Source organism: Agelaius phoeniceus (genome assembly GCF_051311805.1).
Source record: "Agelaius phoeniceus isolate bAgePho1 chromosome W unlocalized genomic scaffold, bAgePho1.hap1 SUPER_W_unloc_2, whole genome shotgun sequence".
In the NCBI taxonomy this organism is placed as follows: Eukaryota; Metazoa; Chordata; class Aves; order Passeriformes; family Icteridae; genus Agelaius; species Agelaius phoeniceus.
The window spans coordinates 2,127,396-2,149,467 of NW_027509867.1; the positions used below are offsets into that span (position 1 = coordinate 2,127,396).

The 22,072-nt window shown below is 54.6% G+C and overlaps 1 protein-coding gene and 1 pseudogene across 1 annotated transcript; one reads left to right on the top strand and one right to left on the bottom strand.

The window, feature by feature from the left end:
* The window catches only part of LOC143692639 (uncharacterized), an 87,934-nt pseudogene extending 69,001 nt beyond the window's left edge, over positions 1 to 18,933 (top strand).
* On the bottom strand, positions 1,917 to 15,017 carry LOC143692569 (uncharacterized). Its single transcript, XM_077172817.1, has 4 exons — positions 15,013 to 15,017; positions 11,844 to 12,950; positions 5,860 to 5,863; positions 1,917 to 2,168 (listed from the first exon to the last, which is right to left on the bottom strand). The coding sequence occupies exons 1-4, from the start codon at positions 15,015 to 15,017 to the stop codon at positions 1,917 to 1,919; spliced, it is 1,368 nt and encodes a 455-aa protein (XP_077028932.1).
* Positions 18,934 to 22,072: the final 3,139 nt, after the last annotated feature.

Genomic DNA, 22,072 nt, shown 5'->3' on the forward strand with positions numbered 1-22,072 from the left:
TCCATCAGGCCCCACAGAGCCATAATGGTCTCTGGGTTCCATGAAGCCCCACTGTGTCACCATGGCTCCTTGGTTCCATGGGCTCCAGTGGTGCCACAATGATCCCCTTGGTTCCATGAGGTTTCCACAGTGTCCCAGTGATCTCCATGGGAAGGGAAGAACCCAGCCCCAGTGTTGGAGAGGCAGTCACCAGAGGTCAAGGCCACCCAGGCTTGATGGTACTGGCATATTGTGCCTGGGAGCAACCCTTGGATATCCAGAATTTTGGAGGTGGAATCCCAATTTCAGACATGGACACCTGGAGGATAAGGATGCTTGTTTTCCATTGGAAAGAAAGCACGGAACACTGATTCAACAGTGACATTTGAGGATCTATGGGGAGCATTGGGGATCGTTTCTGCACCTCGTGACCCAACAGGAGCTTCTCTAATAAATGTTGCCTGAAGCTCCCACTGTGGTCATGACAGGAAGCCCTGTGAGTGTCTGGGACATCCCGGCTCTTTGGCAGCCTGGGCACTCCTGGGATATCACTGTGGAGCCCCCGTGAGTGCCTGTGACAGATGGGAGCCTTTGCAGCCCAAGGTGCCCTGGGATGTCACCATGGAATGGCTGTGACTGCCTCTGACCACAGGGCTCTTTACCATCCCCAGAAAGCCCTGGGAGGTCTCCATGGAGCCCCTGCCCCTGCCTGTGACATTCCAGCTCTGGAACAGCCTGGAGACTCTTGGAAATATCCCATGGAGCCCCTCTGGGGGCCTGTGACAAATCTGATCCTGAGCAGGCAACCATCCCCAGCCCCCTGTTGCTATGGTCAGTTTCCATGGCAACCATCCCCAGCCCCCTGTTGCTATGCTCAGTCCCTTGGCAGCTCCATGGAGACCCCATGCCAGGGGTGGTTGCCATGGACACCAGCTCAGGCCTGCAGCCAGAGCCCGTTGCCATGGCAACCATTGGCAGCCCCATCCCCAGCCTCATGGGATCCCAGAAGCACAGAATTGGCTGAGCTGGGAGGGACCCATCAGGATCCTCCAGTCCAACTGCTGGCCCTGCACAGGACACCCCAACAATGCCAGCCTGGGCCTGGCAGCGCTGGCCAAACGCTGCTGCAGCTCAGAGAGCCCTGGAGCTGGGACCCTGCCCTGGGGAGCCTGGCCAGGGCCCCAGCAGCCTCTGGCCAAAAACCTTTTCCTGACATCCAAGCTGAGCCTGCCCCGACTCAGCTGCAGCCGCTCCCTCCACTCCTGTCCCTGGGCACCAGAGGGAAGAGGTTCCCACAGCCCAGCCAGGGACCCGCTCCCAAGGCTGCTGCCATGGCCACCAGGGCTGGCACCAGCTGGGATGCTTGGTTTCCACAGGCCGGGCTTCAGGAATGGGATTCCCCAATTTCCTGCTCCTGCTAAAATCGCGCTGCCCTCGCTGCCCTCCCGCCTCCCATGGAAAGCACAAAAGGCAAAGATCCCGGGCTGGGATAAGAACAATTTATTGGGAACAGCAACGAGATAAGGAACAAAGGGGACAGAAACAATATTGGTAACAGAAGGGATAAGTAAAACTTTGACAGGGACAACTACAACATAACTGACTGTCTCTTCCCAGCCACAATTTTCCCTCTCTGGAAAAGACACCCTTTTCCTCAGGGAGAGAGAGAGAGAGAGAGAGAGAGACCCTTTCCTGCCCCTGGCAATGACCTGAGGTAAGAGTGACTGTAATGACAGGGCCATGGACAGACCCTCATGTTCTTCCATCCCACATCAGGTCATCGGCAAGGGCAGGAAAAGAAACAGGTGACTTCCCAGCATGGATCACAGGGAACATGGATCACCAGGGCTCTTCCCAATGTGTGTTCTCCCATGGGGGATGAAGCTGGAGTGGTGCATGAAGCTGTTCCTGCAATCGAGGCACTTGCAGGGCTTCCCTTACTGGTGGCTCCGTTGGTGTATTGTCAAGTGAGAGCTGCTGGTGAAACTCTTCCCACACTGGGGACACTCGTAGGGCCTCTCCCCAGTGTGGATGCGTTGGTGGATGAAGAGGGCAGAGCTGCAGCTGAAGCCCTTCCCACACTCCCCACACTCGCAGGGCCATTCCCCAGTGTGGATCATCTGGTGGCTGATCAGGGTGCTGCTCTGCCTGAAGCTCTTCCCACACTCCAAGCACTTGTGGGGCTTCTCCTCATTGTGAAGCTGCCCATGGGCCACCAGCTCTGAGCTCTGGCTGAAGCTCTGTCCACCTTCCTGGCTCAGGGTGGGTCTTTCCTCCTCAGAGAACCCTGGGCTGGCTCTGGAGACCCTCCTCCTGCAGGATCTCTGTGTTTTTTCTTCCACATTGGATTCCTGTGCCATGGAGCTGCTCAAAACTGCCTCTTCCACGAGGTCCTGCCAAGGGGATTTTTCCTCCCTGGTCTCCATCCTCAGCTCTTTCTCTGGGGGAGGAAGGCCAAGGAGAGGATGGAATTTGCCTCCGTGCCAGAGGGAAGGGGAAGGAGATCCCCCCAGTGCATCCCCAGCAGGACGGGGTTGGCAGCAGGGTTGTCCTGCAGCCGGGGGCTGTGCTGGGCTGGGAGATGGAGCAGGAGAGAGGGGGAAAAAGGGCACTGACTTCCTCCTCACTTACCCGGGTATCCCAGGGCTTCTTCCTGTTTCCCGCAGCCTTCTCCTCCATCCAATCGAGATTTGGGAATGGGAAATCCTGTTTTGGAGACCAAACAAAGTGTGCACACATCGTCTTTTGTACTGGTTTGAAGGCAAACCTGGGGAGGGTCTAAACCAGAATTACAATTTAATAAGAAAATGAAGATCAAGGCAATGATACAGAAACACTGCCTTAAACTGACAGAGTCAGGATATACCCTGACACCCTGTTGCTGGTCAGGGTGGTGGCTGCAGTCCCATTAAATGGTGGCTGCAGTCCTGTTGGAGTGATGAACGTGATTCTGTCCAAGCAGTGATCCTGTAGAAGGCTCTGGTCTTCCTTTGAAGGTCCAGGGGTGGTTCTGGAGCTCTTGTCCTCTGGGAATCCAGTAGGCAAGCTGCTCCTGGTGTTGCAAGGCTCAGCTTATATCCAGGTAGGAATGCTTGGATCCTCCCCCTGGGCGGAGCATCCCACAATGGGAGGATGGAATTTTATCAGTCCTGCAGTGACACTCAATGGCCCATTCCCAGAAGATATCTCCCCTGGAGGGCGTTATCAGGGCTGAGTCATGGAAGAGATCAAGAACACTGCCCCACCTGTTTATAGCAGTTGATGAAGATGGGGATTGAAAACATGCATTTGGTTCCATCTTACACTGCAGCCTGAAACAGTGGGGGAATCCCTGCTCAGGGGGTGAACACCACCCCCCTTACCCAAACTGGCTCAGGTGTAAAACCCCCACCCCGGGAAGGCCACACACACAGGGGACAATGTCACACTTGCCCTGCCCCAGGGGAGGTCTCTGTCCCTGTCACTCTGTGGCTGTCCCCCCTTTTCTCTTTCACAGGCCGGGGGCTTTGCCAAATCTAAGAATAATTTTTCTTTTGTCCCTGTCACCTTTGTGACATCTACACAGAGCTTTCCCTTCCTTTTCATAATCTCTTCATAAAAGAGGTATTGCAATGTATTGGGCCAAATTTCCACTGTGCCAGCAGCTGAGCTGGAGCTGTGCAGGACCAATGGATTTTGGAATTGCAACAAAATTGCTTCTATTGTGAGTTTATTAAATTTTGGGATTTGTTTGGGTTTTCACCACAAGTGACTTGTGGGAAGAGCAAATTCAAGGCATTTTCTGTGGAGTTAGGTTTGATTTCTGTCAAGAAACAACTTTACTTTGTCCGGTGCCCAGGGGATGCTCAAGGGGTCTCTGTTCCACTTGCCCTGGGGGATGCTTGGGAGGCGTTTGGGGGGTTGTCCCTGTCCCTGTCACCCCAGGCCATTCCCCAGGGTGTGTCCCTGTCACCCCAGGCCATTCCCCAGGGGTGTCCCTGTCCCTGTCACCCCAGGCCATCCCCCAGGGGTGTCCCTGTCCCTGTCACTCCAGGCCATTCCCCAGGGGTGTCCCTGTCCCTGTCACCCCAGGCCATTCCCCAGGGGTGTCCCTGTCCCTGTCACCCCAGGCCATTCCCCAGGGGTCTCCATCATTCTCACCCCAGGGAATGCCTGGGGGGTCTCCCTCCCTCTCTCCCCTGTGCCAGGGGGTGCTCGGGGCAGTCTCTGTCCCTCTCAGCCCAGGGGATGCTCGGGGCTCTCTGTCCCCTGGCCCTGGGGGATGCTCGGGGGGTCTCCATCCCTCTGGCCTCAGGCAATGCCTGTGCAGGGCTGGGCACCAGGGGCTCTGTGTCCCTCTCACCGCTGAGGCTGCTCGGGGCTGGGGGGGCTCTGCCACCTTCTCACCCCTGGGGAGGCCGGGGGAGTCTCTGTCCCTCTCAGCCCTGCTGGGGCCCCACCCAAACATCATCGGGGTCACAGGGACAGAGACACCCCCAAAGCCCCAGAAGGGCTGAGCCTGGGATTTGGTTTGGGGCTGAGGATTTAGGAAGGGGCTGGAATTGGGGCTGGGCTTGGAGGCTTGGAGTTGGGGCTGAGATTTGGATTAGAGCTGGGATTGGGGTTAAGGCTAGACATGGGATTGGCTTTAGGGCTGGGGTTGGGGTTGGGTCTGGGGCTAGACGAGTCTGGCACTGGGATGAGATTAAATACAGAACTGTGAGTGTGTCTGAACATGGAGTGAGATTGAGACCAGGATCAGGGTCAGGTTTGGGACTGAGCTCACCCAGAGCAGGACAGGGGGGATGTCACTGCGGGATGTCCCTGGCATTGTCCCAGCCCTCCTCAGGCACCTCCAAACATGGGGGGCAGCTGGGTGCCCCAAGATCCAGGTGCTCCCACGCTGCCCCTCAATACCAGGTGAGCATTCCCTGAGGGCAGCCCTGACTGTGACCCTTGGGGCTCTGGGATCAGCCCTCACATCCCTGTGGGAGCAGCTGCAAGCAGCATGGGAGATTTTTATCCCCCACCTCTTCCATGTGGGAGGACGAAGCCCAGCTGTCCTTTTCTTCTGGTGCCTCCTCCTCTCCTCAGCTGAGGATGTCAAACTCACCAGGAGCAGGAAAATCCCCATTCCCTGTTTGCTTGTGGATACAGCCTGGAACATCCACCCAGAATGAAAAACTTTCTGACAGCCCTGCTGAATGACACTAAGAAGAGGTTTGTGACAAAGGGATGAAATTGTATTTTAATAGTAAATACAAGTTACAAAATTATTTCTTGCTGTCCCATTCATTTTCAGGCAGTTCCAGTTCTGTTTTTCGGAGTGCCACCTTCTCAGCTGGTTGTGTTTGTGTTCTCCTTTCTCTCCTGGCTCTCTTTGCCTGCTCTGTTTCTCTCTCAGTGTCTCCCTTGACCCAGGGCAGCTCCCACCAAAGACCCTGCCCTGATTTAATTCCCAATCCAGGAGCTACAACAACCATGGGTGAAGTTATGAAGGTGAGCAGTGAAATGTCACTGTAAGATCTTGCTCCACTTGGCTTTTGGCTCCTTCTTAAGAGCTTTACCTTCCAGGGCAGGAACATCTTTTCCTGTCTGGGAACTGGAATTCCAGCCCCTGGCAGTGTGTGCCATGGATCCCAGAGGGGCATTCCCGAGGCTGCCAGGGTGCTGCTCCTGCCGTGCCTCCCAAGGAGCTGTGCAGGGCCAGGGGACAAGGTCCAGCAGCTCTGTGGGCTCCCAGAGCACACGGCAAAGGTGGCTTTGATGGACATTTCCCAGCACCTTCCCCGCTGGAAGCAGAGGGAGGGAGGAAATGGAAGCGAGTCCCCGACAAAATCTTGGAAGGACTGGGCTGGGAAAGGACCCTGCCCATGGGTTACGATTTCGCGAGGGAGAGACGCCTCTGCCCCAGGGAAGGTGCGAATGAGAGCGTGGGAACGCAACCTGTGGATCTGCTCGAACTTGGATTGAACTGAACAAGAAATGGGGAGGAGAGAGGGAGAGAAAGAAATCGGGAAGAGATCTCAGAGAAAGAAAGAAATAGGAAAGAGTTCTCAGAGGGGGAGAAAGAAAGAGGAAAAGGCTCCGGCCCGGACTCCGCAGCTCCCGGGGACACCCGCAGGGCGCAGCGCCTTTCACAATTCCAGCCAATCAGAGGAGGCGCTGGACAATTTCCAGCCAACCAGAGCTTTTCTCGCCGATGACTCACCGGTTGCCAGGCGGACCCGCAGAGCCCAGCGGCCCCGGAGCGGAGTTTGGGGCTCGGGCCGGGGGCACGGATCCGCCCTGGGGGGGTCCCCGAGCCCCCTGCCCAGCCCTGGGGCCGATCGGGGGCTCCCCCACCCAGCAGCCGGGGCCGCGGGGCCGCGGGGCAGAGGGGTGGGAAAGGGGGGTCCGGGCTGGCAGCGGAGGAAATGCGGGAGGAAGAGGAGGGAGAGGAGGAGCAGGAGCGGGAGCGGGAGAATCCCGGCGCTCGCAGCGCCCGCACGCTGAACCTGCAGCAGCCCCTGCCCCGGGAGCATCGCCCCAGCCCGAGCCGCAGGTGAGGGCGAGGCCGAGCTCGCCCCGGCTCCAGCCAGGGCTGTCCGGGAGGATTTTTTTGGAGCGTGTTCGGAGCCGGCAGATCCCGGACTCGAGCCCCGGGTATCTCCGGGCTCCCTAAGAGGAGCTTTTCCGGGGGCAGAGGAGCCGCGATCGCCCCTCGGGAGGGTCCCGGGGGTCCACGTGGGGATGGCCCGGTACCGACGGGGCGGGACATTGGTTTTGGGGATCCCCGTGAGAGCCGGGGCTGTGGAACGGGGGACCCCCGGGGCGGGGAGAGGGGAAGGGGCGATACCGGAGCTGGGGCACCCCCGGCAGCCCGGAGATGAGGCGGGGACGGGACCCCCTGACCCTGACAGGGGCGCGTCCTGGGGTGACTTCATGATGCTCGTGCCCCATCGGTCCGTTTAGCCCAGAAATGAGTTCTGCACCTTTAAGGCTGGTTCTGAGAGCCAAGGGGAGGAGGAAGAAGCTGCAGTTTGTTTTCAGACACTGCACTCACTCCTCCACATTCCGGCTCCTGGATGGACAGAGGGCGGGACAGAGCTCTCCTTTGCTTTTAGTTAGTTATTAGCTCTCTGAGGCAGAGAAGTTCCCTGGACAGTGGTTTTTCTTTTTCTTTGGAGCTGTTTAAACCTGCTCTGGACTGAACAACCAGAACACCACTGGCAGCTCCCACCTGTGGCCCACCGGGCTGAGCCTGGGTGGAGGCATTTCCAATACAGGAGGGACTGATAAGAGACGGATAAGAGACTGATAATAGACTGATAAGAGACTGATAAGAGACTGATAAGAGACTGGTAAGACACTGAGTGAGCCAAGCCCCAGCCCAAGGAGGGACTTTGTCACCTATTTTCCAGCAGCAGGAGGTTTTATTTCTTAATATTGTTCAATTTTTGTGCTGGTGAATGCTTTGCCTGTTAAATAAAGTGGTTTTTTCCACTTTTCTCCAAGGAAATCATTTCCCGAACTGGCTGAGGGTGGGGCTGCTGAATCTGCATTCCAGAGGAAATTCCTTGTCATGGTTTGACACTGGCACAATGCCAGTGCCCCCATGAAAATACCTTCTCCCTGGTTTCTGCTGTGAGATGTGACCAGGAATAAGCAAAGCAGGCTCCTACTTAGGGAAAAAGAACCAGAACTTTATTAACTACTCTAAAACTACAGATAAAATAAAACACACACATAGGGAAAATGAAAACTTCACAAATGCATTTCCTCCTCCCCCCACCAAATTTCCAACACAATACATTTGTTTCTCAAATCACCAACTCTCGGTCCAGCACCACCCTTTAGACAATCAATCCTCAGTTCATCAAGAGGAGAGGAGTCCTTCTTGTGCCATGGGCTTCCCCTGGAAACACAATCGAAGCCTCGTGTGTTTCCGTGTCACTCGTGGCACCGCCCGGAGTACATCTGCCATGGTGACTTCTTCCTTTCCATGTCCAGTGCTCTCACCACTGAACACGGACCAGAGCTGCTTCTAGGGTTGTCTTTTAAGGATGCTCTGTCCCGATCCAAAAAAAGGCACAGTCTCTCCTTTGGGACACCTGTCCCCACAATCTCTCCTTTGGGACACCTGTCCCCCCCATATTTTTCACCCCCTGGGGCCGAGGGGCATCAACACTGAACCCTCTTGGTTCTGAGGCCATTGCCTCCCCCTAGAATGCAGTCTCTGTGTCACAAGGAACTTGGGTCTGTCCATCTCTCTTCTGGGACACTTGTCCCCACAATCCCTCCTTTGGGACACCTGTCCCCCCCATATTTTCACCCCCTGGGGCCGAGGGGCATCAACACTGAACCCTCTTGGTTCCGAGGCCGGCATCTCTCTTTTGGGACACCTGTCCCCACAATCTCTCCTTTGGGACACCTGTCCCCCCCATATTTTTCACCCCCTGGGGCCGAGGGGCATCAACACTGAACCCTCTTGGTTCTGAGGCCGTCATCTCTCTTTTGGGACACCTGTCCCCACAATCTCTCCTTTGGGACAGCTGTCCCCCCCATATTTTTTCCACCCCCTGGGGCCGAGGGGCATCAACCCTGAACCCTCTTGGTTCTGTCCATGGCTATACAAAAAGAGTCCAGCAAAAGCCACTCCATCATCTCTTCCCACTAGGATTCTTCTCTACTCTTCTACTATCTCTCACTCGCCCAGACCTCTCTCACACTGGCCCATTTTCTTTTTCATCTTCCACTCTATCTTCTAGGAAAGGTCAATGTTCTGTAAAGTTCTCATTTTCCAAAAAGGGGTTAAAAGCTCCTACAAGCAGCCGGCTGAACCCCCCCCTCTTCTCCGTCCCAGCCGTGCTGCCGGCACAGGCCCATGTTTATCAAGCTTCAAGGTCACAGTCTCAGGCAGCGGCTCTCTCTCTCTCTCTCTCTCTCTGTCTCTCAGGGGGGGCACCCGATGGCTCCCGGTGTCTCTCTCTCTCTTTCTCTCTTCCACCCTTCCACCCCGGGGCTCAGGCCTACCTCTCTCGGCCACATGGCTTTCCCCTCCCCCTGCCCAGCCAGCAGCTGGGCCGGGGGAGAGACCCGAACTCTTTCCCGCCGGAAACCCAAGAGGACCCTCCCAGGGGAGAGCCCTGCTTTTAACCCCGTGTTCTCAGAGGCGTGTCCATGTCTCAATGGCCAGGTTAAATGCCAATATTAAAGTCTGAATATCCATTGGCCAAAAACACAGCATCCCAAAAAACACATTTCCTGTCAAACCACCACAAAGCCCAAGGGCGGCAGAATCTTGGCCGAGCCGGCGCGGCCCGGGGCTGCTCCTGGGGCCCGGCGGATCCTGGCTGGGCCCGGGCTGGCGGCGGGGCAGGGCTCAGCAGGGCCCAGATGTTCCCAACTGCAGCCATGGCCCGGCCCGGCCTCGGCCCCGCGGCCTCCCCTGCCCTGCCCGGCAGCCGATGGGGCCTGGCGGGGTCCCTGGGAAGGGGCCCGGCCCCACAGCAGGAGCCGCCCGGCCCGGCCTGGCTGAGACGGGGCCGGGTCAGCCTTGTTACCTCTGTGCCAGCCAGAAGGGAAAGAGACCCTCCCAGGCTTTCCCATCTTTAACAGGTGTCTTCACAGAGGCGTGTACAGTTTCCTTAGTGGTTTAACAGATTGTCAATTCTCAAAGCTAATTACTGATTGTTTTTTTGTCAGACATGGAAGAAAACTGCTAGCAACTTCTTTTAGGACATCAATTCTGTGATGCAAAACCACCACAACTGCACAGAGCACAGAGCTCCTTTGTCCATATGTAGTGCTCATGTGCCCGAGGTTTCAAAATACCTCCCTTGGAGATCTCTCGGCCCTCTCCAAGGTGTTTTCAAATGAAAACATTCAGCTCAGAGTCTAAGAAAATCACCAGAGGACAGGACCAGCATGACCTGTCTGTCCTGGCTACTTTTGTCTGAGATCAGTCCTTGGATAAACAGAATTGAGAGGCCAAATTCTAATTTTGGCCATGGTCCCTGGACCTGAAAGCCGGTTCTTTTCCATAGGAAGGAAGGAACAGAGTCCCAGTGTTTCAGGGGCAGATGAGAAATGGCCACCAGAGGCCAAGGCCAGCCAGAGCAAGCAGGATTATGTTCTGAGTGATATCCTTGCATATAGGAATTGCTTTAGGGAGAGTTACAATTTTGGCAATGGGCATCTGAAAAGGGAGGCGGTTCTCTCCCATAGCAAGAAAAGCACAGAGCCCCAGTTTTCCAGGAGCTGATGAGAGGCAGCCCTTGACATCAAAACATCAGCCAGACCTCTCAGGGGACCCCTGGGAGGCCAAGCCAGCCAGACCTGTTCCATGTTCCCTCAGTTCCATGGGGCCCCACAGTGTCCCAATGGTCCCTTGCTTCCAAGAGGCCCTGAGGTGTCATAATGCCCCCTTGGTGACAGCATGCCCTGAAGGGTCCCAATGGTCTCCATGGTTCCATCAGGCCCCACAGAGCCAGAATGGTCTCTGGGTTCCATGAAGCCCCGCTGTGTCACCATGGCCCCTTGGTTCCATGGGCTCCAGTGGTGCCACAAGGATCCCCTTGGTTCCATGAGGTCTCCACAGTGTCCCAGTGATCTCCATGGGAAGGGAAGAACCCAGCCCTAGTGTTGCAGGGGCAGTCACCAGAGGTCCAGGCCACCCAGGCTTGATGGTACTGGCAGATTGTGCCTGGGAGTAACCCTTGGATATACAGAATTTTGGAGGTGGAATCCCAATTTCAGACATGGACACCTGGAGGATAAGGATGGTTGTTTTCCATTGGAAAGAAAGCACGGAACAATGATGCAGTGACATTTGGGGATCTATGGGGAGCATTGGGGATCGTTTCTGCACCTCGTGACCCAACAGGAGCTTTTCTAATAAATGTTGCCTGAAGCTCCCACTGTGCTCATGACAGGAACCCCTGTGAGTGTCTGGGACATCCCGGCTCTTTGGCAGCCTGGGGACTCCTGGGATGTCACCATGGAATGGCTGTGACTGCCTCTGACCCCAGGGCTCTTTACCATCCCAGAAAGCCCTGGGAGGTCTCCATGGAGCCCCTGGCTCTGTGTGTGACATTCCAGCTCTGGAACAGCCTGGAGACTCTTGGAATGTCCCCATGGAACCCTTCTGAGGGCCTGTGACAAATCTGATCCTTAGTAGGCAACCATCACCAGTCCACTGTTTCTATGGGCAGTTTCCATAGCAACCATCACCAGCCCCCTGTTGCTATGCTCAGTCCCTTGGCAGCTCCATGGAGACCCCATGCCAGGGGTGGTTGCCATGGCCACCAGGGCTGGCACCAGCTGGGATGCTCGGTTTCCACGGGCCGGGCTTCAGCAATGGGATTCCCCAATTTCCTGCTCCCGCTAAAACCGCGCTGCCCTCGCTGCCCTCCCGCCTCCCATGGAAAGCACAAAAGGCAAAGATCCCGGGCTGGGATAAGAACAATTTATTGGGAACATTAAGGAGATAAGGAGCAAAAGGAACAGAAACAATATTGATAACAGAAGGGATAAGTAAAACTATTTACAGAGAAAACTACAACATCAACAACTAGTTCTTCCTGGCAATGAATTTCCTCCTGTCTGGAAAGGACACCCTTCTCCTCAGGGAGAGAGAGAGAGAGAGTCCCTTTCCTGCCCCTGGCAATGACCTGAGGTGGGAGTGAATGTAATGACAGGGCCATGGCCAGACCCTCATGTTCTCCAATCCCACATAAAGTCATTGGTGGGGCAACCAAAGGTACAGGTGTCTTCCCAGCATGGATCACAGGGAACATGGATCACCAGGGCTCTGACCAACGTGGGGTCTCCAATGGGGGATAAAGCTGGAGCAGTGCAGGAAGCTCTTCCTGCAGTTGAGGCATGTGCAGGGCTTCTTTTACTGGTGCCTCTGTTGGTGTCTGCTCAAGTGAGAGCTGCTGGTGAAGCTCTTCCCACACTGGGGACACTCGTAGGGCCTCTCCCCAGTGTGGATGCGCCGGTGGGTGACGAGGGTGGAGTTGTGCTTGAAGCCCTTCCCGCAGTCGGGGCAGAGGAAGGGCCTCTCATCCGTGTGAATGCGCTGGTGCTGGAGGAGCTGAGAGCTGGTGTGAAACCTCTTCCCACACTCGGGGCACTCGTAGGGCCGCTCCCCTGTGTGGATCATTTGGTGGATGTTCATTTGTGTCTTCCTACTAAAGGTCATTCCACATTCCCCGCAGTTGTATGGCCTTTCCCCAGTGTGGATCCTCTGGTGGCAGATCAAGAGAGACTTCTGCCTAAAGCTCTTCCCACATTCCCCACACTCATAGGGTCGTTCCCTGGTGTGGGTCTTGTGGTGGGAGATCAGGTTAGAGTTCTGGCTGAAGCTCATCCCACATTCCCCACACTCATAGGGCTTCTCCCCGGTGTGGATCCGCTGGTGCCTGATGAGGTGGGAGTTGCGCTTGAAGCCCATCCCACAGTCAGGGCAGCGGAAGGGCCTCTCATCCGTGTGAATCCGCTCATGCAGGAGGAGATCAGAGTTGGTGTAAAACCTCTTCTGACACTGGGGACACTCGTAGGGCCTCTCCCTCTCCCCGGCGTGGATGCGCTGGTGGGTGATGAGGGTGGAGTTGCGCTTGAAGCTCTTCCCACAGTCAGGGCAGTGGAAGGGCCTCTCCTCAGTGTGAATCTGCTGGTGCTGGAGGAGACTGGAGCTGGTCTGAAACCTCTTCTGACACTCAGGACACTCGTAGGGCCTCTCCCCAGTGTGGATGCGTTGGTGGATGACGAGGGCAGAGCTGCAGCTGAAGCCCTTCCCACACTCCCCACACTCGTAGGGCCATTCCCCAGTGTGGATCATCTGGTGGCTGATCAGGGTGCTGCTCTGCCTGAAGCTCTTCCCACACTCCAAGCACTTGTGGGGCTTCTCCCCATCATGAAGCTGCTCATGGACCACCAGCTCTGAGCTCTGGCTGAAGCTCTGTCCACCTTCCTGGCTCAGGGTGGGTCTTTCCTCCTCAGAGCACCTTGGGCTGGGTTTTGAGCCCGTCTTCTTGCAGAATCTCTGGGGCTTTTCCTCCCCATTGGATTCCTGTGCCCTGGAGTCACTCAAAATGGCCTCATCCATGAGTTTCTGCTGTGGGGATTTCTCCTCTCTGGTCTCCATCCTCAGTTTCTTCCCGGGGGGAGGAAGGACAAGGAGAGGATGGGATTTGCCTCCGTGCCAGAGGGAAAGGGAAGGAGATTCCCCGAGTGCATCCCCGGCAGGACGGGGTTGGAAGCAGGGTTGTCCTGCAGCCGGGGGCTGTGCTGGGCTGGGAGATGGAGCAGGAGAGAGGGGGAAAGGGGCACTGACTTCCTCCTCACCTTCCTGAATGTCCCGGGGCTCCTTCCTCTTCCTTGCAGACTCCTCCTCCATCTGGCAAAGGTTTGGGGATGTGAAATCCTGTTTTGGGAGGAAAACAAGGGATGAGTATATTGAATTTTGTACTTGTTTGAAGGCAAACCTGGGGAGGGTCTAAACCAGGATTACAATTTAATAAGAAAATGAAGTTCAAGTCAATGATACAGAAACACTGCCTTAAACTGACAGAGTCAGGATATAACCTGACACCCTGTTGCTGCTCAGGGTGGTGGCAGCAGTCCCATTAAATGGTGGCTGCAGTCCTGTTGGAGTGATGAACGTGATTCTGTCGAGGCAGTGATCCTGTAGAATGACCTGGTCTTCCTCTGGAGGTCCAGTGGTGGTTCTGGAGCTCTTGTCCTCTGGGAATCCAGTAGGCAAGCTGCTCCTGGTGTTGCAAGGCTCACCTTATATGCAGGTAGGAATGCTTGGATCCTCCCCCTGGGCGGAGCATCCCACAATGGGAGGATGGAATTCTATCAGTCCTGCAGTGACACTCAATGGCCCATTCCCAGAAGATATCTCCCCTGGAGGGCGTTATCAGGGCTGAGTCATGGAAGAGATCAAGAACACTGCCCCACCTGTTTATAGCAGTTGATGAAGATGGGGATTGAAAACATGCATTTGGTTCCATCTTACACTGCAACCTGAAACAGTGGGGGAATCCCTGCTCAGGGGGTGAACACCACCCCCCTTACCCAAACTGGCTCAGGTGTAAAACCCCCGCCCCAGGAAGGCCACACACACACAGGGGACAATGTCACACTTGCCCTGCCCCAGGGGAGGTCTCTGTCCCTGTCACTCCGTGGCTGTCCCTCCCTTTTCTCTTTCTTTCCAACTCTCTCTCTACCTCACATTTACTGTTCAATAAAATGCACGTAGGATTTGGTCTTGTTAGCACCTTAATTGGGGCAGAGGCATCTCTCTAAGAATTTTCTTAACCAGAATGTGACATTATTCTGGCACTGTGAGTTTAGGCACTGTTGTCTGACCCCAGGTGCCTTTGACAACAGCATGGTTCCCTCCTCTGAGGAGGTTGTGGTTCTTCCTGGAAGAATTCTTGGAAACTTGGACACAGTCCCTCCTTCCTCCCGGGGAACTTATGGGAGAAATGATGAGGAAAATGGCTGTTGGGGGTGGCCAGTGAAAAAGAAAATATTTTGTTGTCCTTCTTTGAAAAGTTTGTTAAAATCACTGGAGGAAAGGGAGCAAATGATATCAGAGTGACTGATAGAGTTCATTTACTCCAGGGTGAGAAACACAAGGCTGCTAAATGTCCCACAAGAAGCCCAGCTCTAGTAGCTCAATTCCCAAATAACTCCAGCCAGGGGTCTCCGGGAGGATTTTTTTGGAGAGTGTTCGGAGCCAGCAGATCCCGGACTCGGGCCCTGGGTATCTCCGGGCTCCCTAAGAGGAGCTTTTTCGGGGGCAGAGGAGCCGCGATCGCCCCTCGGGAGGGTCCCGGGGGGTCCACGTGGGGATGGCCCGGTACCGACGGGGCGGGACATTGGTTTTGGGGATCCCCGTGAGAGCCGGGGCTGTGGAACGGGGGACCCCCGGGGCGGGGAGAGGGGAAGGGGCGATACCGGAGCTGGGGCACCCCCGGCAGCCCGGAGATGAGGCGGGGACGGGACCCCCTGACCCTGACAGGGGCGCGTCCTGGGGTGACTTCATGATGCTCATGCCCCATCGGTCCGTTTAGCCCAGAAATGAGTTCTGCACCTTTAAGGCTGGTTCTGAGAGCCAAGGGGAGGAGGAAGAAGCTGCAGTTTGTTTTCAGACACTGCACTCACTCCTCCACATTCCGGCTCCTGGATGGACAGAGGGCGGGACAGAGCTCTCCTTTGCTTTTAGTTAGTTTTTAGCTCTCTGAGGCAGAGAAGTTCCCTGGACTGTGGTTTTTCTTTTTCTTTGGAGCTGTTTAAACCTGCTCTGCACTGAACACCCAGAACACCACGGGCAGCTCCCACCTGTGGCCCACCGGGCTGAGCCTGGGTCGCGGCATTTCCAATACAGGAGGGACTGATAAGAGACAGATAAGAGACTGATAAGAGAGTGATAAGAGACTGATAAGACACTAAGTGAGCCAAGCCCCAGCCCAAGGAGGGACTTTCGGAGTTTGTCACCTATTTTCCAGCAGCAGGAGGTTTTATTGCTTAATATTGTTCAATTTTTGTGCTGGTGAATGCTTTGCCTGTTAAATAAAGTGGTTTTTTCCACTTTTCTCCAAGGAAATATTTTCCCGAACTGGCTGAGGGTGGGGCTGCTGACTCTGCATTCCAGAGGAAAATCCTTTTGGAGGTTTTCTCCCAAATTTGCCCTAAAGCAGGACAGGGTGGTGGGAAGAGGGGGGAAGCCCAAGTGGCTGGATTGAGGGGAGGCTGGAGAGAGGGACCTTGGGACCCCAAAATCCGCCTGCATCCCTTAGCAGGACCCTAGAGAGGGGGTATCCCCAGGACCCATGGGATCCCCAACAGCCCAGAGACAGGGGACCACCAGAACCCCAGAGGGATGAGACTGGAAATGGGACACTCCTGGTGGCTTTTTTTTTATTCACTCTTGATTTTTGGAGGTTTTTTATGGACATCAGGTGACTTCTAGAGATGGACTTGGGCAAGAGGAATCCCCAGCCCAAGGCATTCACACCTTGTTTTTCCCCAAATCAGTATTTTCCCCAAACCTTCCCACACTGACATCCCCTCCTCTCCTGCTCTGGGTGAGCTCAGTCCCAAACCTGACCCTGATCCTGGTCTCAATCTCACTCCATGTTCAGACACACTCACAGTTCTGTATTTAATCTCATCCCAGTGCCAGACTCGTCTAGCCCCAGACCCAATCCCAACCCCAGCCCTAAAGCCAATCCCATGTCTCGCCTTAACCCCAATCCCAGCTCTAATCCAAATCTCAGCCCCAACTCCAAGCCCAGCCCCAATTCCAGCCCCTTCCTAAATCCTCAGCCCCAACCCAAATCCCAGGCTCAGCCCTTCTGGGGGTTTGGGGGTGTCTCTGTCCCTGTGACCCCGATGATGTTTGGGTGGGGTCCCAGCAGGGCTGAGAGGGACAGAGACCCCCCCGGCCTCGCCAGGGGTGAGAAGGTGGCAGAGCCCCCCCAGCCCCGAGCAGCCTCAGCGGTGAGAGGGACACAGAGCCCCTGGTGCCCAGCCCTGCACAGGCATTGCCTGAGGCCAGAGGGATGGAGACCCCCCGAGCATCCCCCAGGGCCAGGGGACAGAGAGCCCCGAGCATCCCCTGGGCTGAGAGGGACAGAGACTGCCCTGAGCACCCCCTGGCACAGGGGAGAGAGGGAGGGAGACCCCCCAGGCATTCCCTGGGGTGAGAATGATGGAGACCCCTGGGGAATGGCCTGGGGTGACAGGGACAGGGACACCCCTGGGGAATGGCCTGGGGTGACAGGGACAGGGACACCCCTGGGGAATGGCCTGGGGTGACAGGGACAGGGAAAACCCCCCCAAGCCCCTCCCAAGCATCCCCCAGTGTAAGAGGGTCAGTGACCCCTGGAGAATCCCCTGGCCACTGGACAAAGTAAAGTTGTTTCTTGACAAAAATGAAATTTAACCCTACAGAAAATGCCTTGAATTTGCTCTTCCCACAAGTCACTTGTGGTGAACACGCAAACAAATCCCAAAATTTAATAAACTGACAATAGAAGCGATTTTGTGGCAATTCCAACAGCCATTGGTCCTGCCCAGCTCCAGCTCAGCTGCTGGCAGGTTCCAATATAAGAAAAGTGGAAATTCAGCCCAATACATTGCGATACCTCTTTTATGAAAAGATTATTAAAAGGAAGGGAAAGCTCTGTGTAGATGTCACAAAGGTGACAGGGACAAAGAAAAAACTTATTCTTAGATTTGGCAAAGCCCCCAGCCTGTGAAAAAGAAAAGGGGGGACAGCCACGGAGTGACAGAGACCTCCCCTGGGGCAGGGCAAGTGTGACATTGTCCCCTGTGTGTGTGGCTTTCCTGGGGTGGGGGTTTTACACCTGAGCCAGTTTGGGTAAGGAGGGTGGTGTTCACCCCCTGAGCAGGGATTCCCCCACTGTTTCAGGCTGCAATGTAAGATGGAACCAAATGCATGTTTTCAATCCCCATCTTCATCAACTGCTATAAATGGGTGGGGCAGTGTTCTTGATCTCTTCCATGACTCAGCCCTGATAACGCCCTCCAGGGGAGATATCTTCTGGGAATGGGCCATTGAGTGTCACTGCAGGACTGATCAAATTCCATCCTCCCATTGTGGGATGCTCCGCCCAGGGGGAGGATCCAAGCATTCCTACCTGCATATAAGGTGAGCCTTGCAACACCAGGAGCAGCTTGCCTACTGGATTCCCAGAGGACAAGAGCTCCAGAACCACCACTGGACCTTCAGAGGAAGACCAGACCCTTCTACAGGATCACTGCTTGGACAGAATCACGTTCATCACTCCAACAGGACTGCAGCCACCATTTAATGGGACTGCTGCCACCACCCTGACCAGCAACAGGGTGTCAGGTTATATCCTGACTCTGTCAGTTTAAGGCAGTGTTTCTGCATCATTGCCTTGATCTTCATTTTCTTATTAAATTGTAATCCTGTTTTAGACACTCCCCAGGTTTGCCTTCAAACCAGTACAAAATTCAATGTACTCATCCCTTGTTTTCTTCTCAAAACAGGATTTTCCATCCCATAAACTTGGCCAGATGGAGGAGGAGGCTGTGAAGAAGAAGAAGGTGCCCCAGGAGACCCAGGCAGGTGAGGAGGAAGTCAGTGCCCCTTTCCCCCTCTCTCCTGCTCCATCTCCCAGCCCAGCACAGCCCCCAGCTGCAGGACAACCCTGCTGCCAACCCCGTCCTGCTGGGGATGCACTGGGGGGATCTCCTTCCCCTTCCCTCTGGCACGGAGGCAAATCCCATCCTCTCCTTGGCCTTCCTCCCCCAGGGAAGAAGCTGAGGATGAAGACATGGCAGGGCAAATCCCTGTGGCAGAACCTCATGGAAGAGGCCATTTTGAGCGTCTCCACACTGCAGAATTCAAACAGGGAGGACAAGTCCCAGAGATCCCGCAGGAGAAGCGGTTTCAAACCCAGCCCAGGGTGCTCTGAGGAGGAAAGACCCACCCTGAGCCAGGAAGGTGGACAGAGCTTCAGCCAGAGCTCAGAGCTGGTGGCCCATGAGCAGCTTCACAATGGGGAGAAGCCCCACAAGTGCTTGGAGTGTGGGAAGAGCTTCAGGCAGAGCAGCACCCTGATCAGCCACCAGATGATCCACACTGGGGAATGGCCCTACGAGTGTGGGGAGTGTGGGAAGGGCTTCAGCTGCAGCTCTGCCCTCATCATCCACCAACGCATCCACACTGGGGAGAGGCCCTACGAGTGTCCTGAGTGCCAGAAGAGGTTTCACACCAGCTCTGATCTCGCCAGGCACCAGCAGATTCACACAGAGGAGAGGCCCTTCCTCTGCCCTGACTGTCGTAAGGGCTTCAAGCGCAACTCCCACCTCATCAGGCACCAGCGCATCCACACTGGGGAGAGGCCCTACGAGTGTCCCCAGTGTGGGAAGAGCTTCACCCAGAGCTCCGACCTGACCAAACACCAACAGAGACACCAGTAAGGGAAGTCCTACAAATGCCCCAAGTGCAGGAGGAGCTTCGTGCACTGGTCCAGCTTCATCCCCCATTGGAGGATCTATATTGGGAAAAGCCCTGGAGATCCATTTTCCCTCTGATCCATGCTGGGAAGACACCTGTACCTTTTCCTGGCCCTGCCAATTACATGATGTGGGATTGAAGAACATGAGGGTCTGGCAATGGCCCTGTCGTTACATTCACTCCCACCTGAGAACATTGCCAGGGGCAGGAAAGGGACTCTCTCTCTCTCTCTCCCTGAGGAGAAGGGTGTCTTTTCCAGGGAGGGGAAATACGAAACTGGGGAGAGCCATTAGTTGATGTTGTAGTTTTCCCTGTAAACAGTTTTATTGATCCCTTCTGTTATCAATATTGTTTCTGTTCCCTTTTTTCCTTATCTCGTTGCTGTTCCCAATAAATTGTTCTTCTCCCAGCCTGGGATCTTTGCCTTTTGTGCTTTCCATGGGAGGCGGGAGGGCAGCGAGGGCAGTGTGGTTTTAGCGGGAGCAGGAAATTGGGGAATCCCATTCCTGAAGCCCGGCCCATGGAAACCGAGCATCCCAGCTGGTGCCAGCCCTGGTGGCCATGGCAGCAGCCTTGGGAGCGGGTCCCTGGCTGGGGCTGTGGGAACCTCTTCCCTCTGGTGCCCAGGGACAGGAGTGGAGGGAGCGGCTGCAGCTGAGTCGGGGCAGGCTCAGGTTGGATCTCAGGAAAACTTTTTCCCTGTAGCCTGCTCTGTGGCCACGGGAGCTGGACAAATGCTGGCCAGCTGCTCCCGGTGTGTGGCCGGAGGAGAGCACAAGATCTGCCACTCCTGGGTTCTCCTCGAAAACCCTTGGGTAGTGGTGCTGTCTGCGGCCTGGGGGGCACAGGCGAGAGTGTGGCTACCAAGTCCCAAGATAAAGGAAGGAGAGAGTGCACACTCGTGTGGATGCCAAGGTGCTTTATTTCCCAGGCCTGACCAGTGATGGGTGTCAGAGGAGGACGGCTTAGGGAGGCACTGATAAAGGGAATGAGCGTGACAGGAGGAGACTCAAGGTGACCAATAAACGGAGATCAGGGGAGGAGCGTGGGATACAGCTGGACCAATAAGGATTACATAAGGGAGGGAAGAGCCTCTGGTGGCAAATCATACATTGAGGAAGGGATGATTGACACAGAAGGTTCTCAAAATAAAGAGTGGTGGTTACAATGATAGGCAGGGGAAGTGGGCAGCACCAGGAGGGAGGAAATAAACTTATAAGGGCATAAAGGGAAGGATCAAGGGATCAGTCACCTTGAGGGACAAGCCATTGGCGGGAAAACAAGGGGTAACCAACTTAGGGAGAAACCATTATGAGGGAAGTACATGGGGGGAACCATGAGGGCCAAACCCTATTTCTAACTTATAGAAGGGATAAACAACTTCACAACTGAACTCATATAAACATTTTAAAACACACGACAGCCACAGAGAAGTTAGACCAGTTTCTGGGGCCCAATATGTATACATGGGAGGAAATGCAATCATTAATGATTATGTTGTTCACACCAGAAGAAAGACACATGATCCGATCGTCTGGGATACAAATATGGGAAAGGGAGCATGTGCAAGGACCTCCTGGGGATCTGAAAATGCCCATAGTGCGCCCCGCCAGGGACCACAGCAGCACTGGGGGGAGGCAAGACATGGAGGAATATAGAACATTGATTATAAGAGGCATCAAAGAAGTAGCTCCACTTTACCAAAATGCCCATGAGGCTTTCAATGAGCAGCAAAAGAGCGAAGAAACCCCCACAGAGTGTTTAGAAAGGTTGAGGAAATATATAAGGCAGTATTCAGGGGTTGACCCTGACACGGTGGCTGGACAGATCTTACTAAAGATAAATTTTGTCACTCATGTCTGGCCAGCTATACAGAGAAAGTTAGAAAAGTTAGATGGTTGGCAAGAAAGGAGGTTAGAAGACCTTTTAAGGGAAGCACAGAAGGTGTATGTAAAAAGGGATGAAGTGAAGGCCAAGGCAAAATCAAAGGTAATGGTAGCTGCCATTAGGGAAGGAAACCAGCATGCAAAGAACAACTCAGGTAAGGGAGGGAGATTCCAAGTGCGGGAGGATAGGTGGAGGGAGGATGCAGGCCCCTGGGCCTCCACACAAAAAGGAGAGTTTAGGAAACAAGGGAACCCAGGACCAGTTTGCTTTTCCTGTAAAGAGAGTGGGCATATAAGAAAGAATTGCCCCCAGAAGGAAAAGGATCTGAGGGTCTATGAGACTGAGCAAAAAGGAGAAGTGGAAGACTAGGGGTGTCAGGGGCTCTGCCTCCTGGGGACAGAATACCATCAGGAGCCCTTGATAACTTTAAAAATAGATCCCCAGGAGGAAGAATTTAAATTCTTAGTAGGCACAGGGGCTGAAAGAACTTGTGTTTGTAGAATCCCAAAGGGGTGCAGAAAGAGTCAAGATACTGTGCAAGTAGTAGGTGCTAAAGGGAAAGGGTTCAAAGCCTCAGTTGTAAAGCAAATAAAGTTTGAAGGAACAAAGAAAATAGGAAGGAGGGACATTCTATTAGTTCCAGATGGAGGGTGAAATTTATTAGGACAGGATTTACAGGTGCAGTTTGACATTGGAGTGCTTCTAGAGTAAGGGAAAATGATAGTTAAGCTTCTCCAATTCAGGGAAGAAGATGAGGAGAAAATGCATGAGATGGTGTGGGCAAAACCAAAAAACCAAGGTCAATTGAACATGAAACCTATAGTAATAAAAATAGTTAATGAGAACCATCCAGTTCGGGTACGGCAATATCCACTCTCCCTGGAAGGGAGACGAGGACTCCAGCCGCTGATCCAGGACCTACTTGAGGACAGGACCTTAGAACCATGTATGTCCCCCCATAATACACCCATATTACCAGTAAAGAAGTCAGATGGGACTTACAGGCTTGTCCAAGATTAAGAGAAGTGAACAAAAGAACAGTGAATCCTTACCCAGTAGTGCCTAACCCCTATACACTACTGAGTAATATCCCCCCAGCACACCAGTGGTTTAGCGTGATAGACCTAAAAGATGCTTTTTGGGTGTGCCCACTGGCAGAGCAAAGTGGAGACAATTGGAGGCCAGGATGGCACAAAAAAACTCTCAGAGATTCAG